This window comes from Camelina sativa, chromosome 2 (genome assembly GCF_000633955.1).
Source record: "Camelina sativa cultivar DH55 chromosome 2, Cs, whole genome shotgun sequence".
In the NCBI taxonomy this organism is placed as follows: domain Eukaryota; kingdom Viridiplantae; phylum Streptophyta; class Magnoliopsida; order Brassicales; family Brassicaceae; genus Camelina; species Camelina sativa.
Genome location: NC_025686.1, coordinates 1,561,674 through 1,566,460, shown reverse-complemented (window position 1 = coordinate 1,566,460; position 4,787 = coordinate 1,561,674). Strand labels below are relative to the sequence as shown.

At 32.7% G+C, this 4,787-nt stretch overlaps 1 protein-coding gene across 1 annotated transcript in view; it reads left to right on the top strand.

Moving 5' to 3' along the window:
- LOC104747122 (probable pectinesterase/pectinesterase inhibitor 39) overlaps positions 1-2,372 on the top strand; it is a 5,459-nt gene extending 3,087 nt beyond the window's left edge. Inside the window, exons 2-4 of the mRNA XM_019229565.1 lie at positions 765-909; positions 1,340-1,500; positions 1,681-2,372. Coding sequence (XP_019085110.1) covers positions 765-909; positions 1,340-1,500; positions 1,681-2,372 — 998 coding nt within the window. The remainder of the gene's footprint in view (positions 1-764; positions 910-1,339; positions 1,501-1,680) is intronic.

Here is a 4,787-nt window from a genome sequence, read left to right as displayed (position 1 = left end):
TTTTTTTTTTTTTTTTGTTGGCCAATTTTCTATTCATATCAAAATCCAAAGTGATATCAAAGCCTCTCAAGGCCCAGACTAAATGATATAGTTTTAAGTTTTTTTTTTTTTTTTTTAATCAACAATTAGTTTCAGATTTTAAAATAACTAATTTAATAAATTTTATAAGTAATAGTTTTGGGAAGTATTAAATTATATATATACACTAAATAGTTTTAGATTAGATTTAATTTTATACACATTATGGTTATATTTTGGTTAAATGGTTTATAATTTAATTTCTATATACTATGCATTATAAAAGTTTAAAATTTAAGGTATAGGGTTTAAAGTACAGAGTTTGGGGTATAGGTTTATGATTTGGGGTTAAGTTTTGAATTTATGACTTATGAATTAATTTCTAAGATTTAGAGTTTATGATTTAGGTTTTGGGGTTTGGGGTTAAATTTTGAAAATTATGATTTTCTTAAATAGCGATTGATATGCGACTTCTTAGCGACTGTTTACTATGAGTCGCATATTAGTCACTAAATTGGTGACTATTTAGCAACTACATATTTCAGTGTGCAATATAGTCATAAAATAGTCGCTAAAATACGACTAAACTAGTGACTAAGATATGCAGTCGTTAAAAAACGACTAATATACAACCAAATATTTGTAGTCGTATAATAGTCGCTAAATAGTCACTACTTAGTCACCAAAAATGACAATTACATATATAGTCGCCAATTGTAGTCGTAAAATCCATGTTTTCTTGTAGTGTTGGGTCTCAGAGTTTGACCAGAGACTCCTTCAAGCTCCAGTACAAGAGATCAGTTTCAATCTCTCGGTGGCGAAAGATGGAACCGGAGACTTCACAACCATTAGTGCCGCCGTCTCTGCCGCTCCAAACTCTAGCGAAACTAGGTACATAAAATCTTAACCCATTATGTAATCAAGTTAACATTTGAAAAAAAAAGAAAAAATTACAAACATGGCACCAATAATGAAGAAATGATTTCCCAAGTTTTCACTAATCACAATTTCTCAGAAGTTTAATTCATTTATTTAAAATTAAAATGAATTGCATGCACCGTATTAAGTCACTTAAATCTAATTGGTACACACGTAAAATAGTTTCACGATTCTGCAAATGTCTAAGTCTAACAACAATACATTCCTTATTAATATCTGTGGTATGTGAGCCACTGAGCACTAACACACTTGAGACGTGACACATGCAATTCAGGTCTACGAAAGTGAAATGATACTCTTTTTGGTTTTAACCGTATTTATACATGTCATGTTTTTGTTTCCCAAGTCATTGTCTAATATTAATCTTCAATTTTTTGGGTAGATTTATTATTTATATAAAAGGTGGGGAATATTTTGAGAACGTCGAAGTACCGAAGAAGACGACAATGATAATGTTTGTCGGAGACGGTATCGGAAAAACAGTCATAAAAGCAAACCGCAACTGCGTTGATGGATGGCCAACTTTTCAAACTGCTACCGTAGGTTAGTTAGTAGTAGAGCCAAAAGATAAAAATTTCAATTTAAATTTAGAGATATCTTGATGGGCTGAGACCCAATTATATCTTAAGCCCAAACAAAATCTAACTAAAAGATATCTATTAATCTCTCCGCAACAAAATTAATTCATACAATTCCTCTGTTTTTTTTTCATAACCTATGCAGGCGTGAAAGGGAAAGGCTTCATAGCTAAGGACATAACATTCGTTAATTTTGCTGGACCGGACAAAAAACAGGCTGTGGCATTTCGAAGCGGCTCTGATCACTCTGCCTTCTACCGTTGCGCGTTTTATGGTTACCAAGACACCCTTTATGTTCATACAGCCAGACAGTTTTACCGAGAATGCGATATATATGGTACTATCGATTTCATATGCGGCAACGCGGCTGTTGTGTTCCAGAACTGTAGTCTTTATGCTCGAAGACCAAATCCTCACCAGAAGATTGCATTTACCGCTCAAAGCCGCAATGACTCGAACCAAACCACTGGTATATCTATAATTCATCGTAGAATCTTGGCCGCACCTGATCTGATCCCTGTGAAAGGTAACTTCACGGCGTACTTCGGTCGACCATGGAGAAAATATTCTAGGACGGTTATCATAAAATCATATATTGATGGTCTCATAAATCCTTCTGGATGGTTGGAGTGGAATAAGAGTTCTCCACTTGAACCCTTATACTATGGAGAGTACATGAATGAAGGGCCTGGTGCAAACACGACAGAGCGGGTCAAATGGTCCGGTTTTAGACGCATTGAGAACTCAGCGGAGGCAACCCAATTCACCGTCGGTCCATTTATCAATGGTGACACATGGCTTAATTCTACTGGTATCCCTTTTAGTCTCGGCCTCTAATTAATCGTTAGAATTGATAATCATGAAGCAAGCTAAAATGTTGTAACCACCATATTGGATCGTAAAGATGGGATCAAGACTTATAAATATATCAATATTCTTGATACGTTTTATTGCACGTATAGTATTTGTGTATTACAGTTTCAGAGCTGCTATGTTTTCAATGTGACATGAGTACATGTAAATGTAGCTATTATGGTTAGTCTACAGATTATAGATAAATCTCAGACTAAATGAGATTAAAATATTGTGACAGACAGCTTGAGTTCTCAATTTCAGTCTAATATTTTGAGAGAATATGATAGACAAAAAAGATTGTTCATACTTCATAACCGTATCATGAAATTAAACGAAAAAGTTAAAACTATAATTTAGTCAAAGAAACTTATTTATTTGCCCACATATGTAATTCTTTGTTTTTCCAGTGAAGTTTAAAGCCTTTACCATCTGTTTTCTTGGTTGTGCAATAATGGAAAAAAACTTTTACAGAGAAGCAGGAAAAAGGAGAATAAGAACATGAATCCAAACTTTTATTTTTCATTTTTTTTGTTCCTCTCTTTATATCGTGTTTTGTTTTGGAGGGTCATAATGCATGTGGAATCATCACAGAAGCGCACATGATATAAGTACGACATTCCCATCCTCTCCTCTCCATTATTATTCAACGCTATTCTTTCTACGTTTACATATACACAAACATATATTTTTGTTATTCATATATATCAATATTTCTCAACATTTTAAACAACAATATCCACATAATATGACAATGTGCTCTTTGGCGATTTACTGTTTTTTTTTCTAGCTACTCCAAAAGGAAATAATATAATGTGGTTGTGAGTCTCTCTAGTCCTAGCTAGTTCATAATGTGGGAGCTGGATAACGGCATCCAACAATGCCATAACGTGGAGGATCATCATTCATACATCTTAGATTATATGATTTTGCGTAATTATGTATTATAAATTTTCAAAAATATTTTTTGAAATACTTAACAATACTAAAAATGATTTTCTTAAAATCTTTAATTTACGTTCGTAGTGATTAAAATTTATAAAATATATAACTAAAAAAAATCAAGAAAAGTATTATTGAATAAATAATATTATACAAAGAGTAATGTTGTGTTAAGATTCTATTGGTTATAAATTAAATGTAAATTAGAAAATAATATTTCTTTTTTAATTATCTTTTATATTTTAAAAGATGGATCATACGTAGCACACACATTTGGAATTCATAATATATAGATGGCTCAATTTGAACAGCGATGAAACATTCGAGAAGTTCGAATTCACGATCTATATAAATAAGCAAAAAAACATTTGCATTTTCTAAAAATTGAACTTGCAACATGGTGCACAAGTACTGATTTATAAGAAGTAAGAGCCAAACGCTTTACTACCGATCTTGTTTAGTTGTTATTCAAAATGAGCTACATGGTAAAATTAGATGGATTTGATCAATTCTGTCTTTCATCAACTTTGTTTTATTATGAAGAAAAGGACAAATATTTAATTTGAGACCCTGAAAAATCTAAAACAGTTTCATTTTGAGATTCTTGACAAATTTAATAAAGTTGGGGGTGCTCCGCATGCTCGTTAATTTCCTTTGCGGTGACGGTGAGTCTTGACAAAATCAAAGATCATCATCTACTTTATATATGCCCATAACACTTTCACTATTTGGTTGGATGTATTCATTGATGTTTTGGGCATAAAGCCAAACGCCAAACTAGTTCCATAGTTCGACACCATGTTGCATTGCATTGCATTTTGTCAATAACAAATTCGCACTTTTTGGCTCTCTAGCTGACAATTTACCATGTTCGAAAAGAATGCACATAGACGTAACAATCACCACCCGGTTGCACACTTCGCTAGCTAACATTATTGACAAAAACTGTTCGAAACCGTATTGTCCCGCATGCCATCCCGAATCGTATACGATAACCTTCTCACCTTAAATTTCCTAGCATACTCACTTTGCCATAGCTATTCATTCATGAAAACTACGTACTCCTGGTTCAAGTTCAGTTTTCCTTTACTCAATTTGTATATAACAAATCCAAAACAGTTTAATTTTGGAACTTGTGAGAATATATGAAATTGTCTAGATAAAGTGAAGCACTATTTACCTGTGATATGATTTGGGCCCTCAGACGTTTATTTTAATTTTCCGTAAATTAAGTGATTGGCTTGCCGATAATGTTATGATGATCATTGCTGTAACGCTTTTACCGTACATTATTATTCAAATAATTGTAACCTTTTCTTAGCAGAACGCATAACAATTCCAATTAGCGCTCATATATATATGTTACGGATTAGACTAAAAAGAAAAAAGAAAAAAAAAACCACTACTAGTTCCTAATAATTGTTATAGTGGCCAGAGTTTATACTTCATTATAGATTC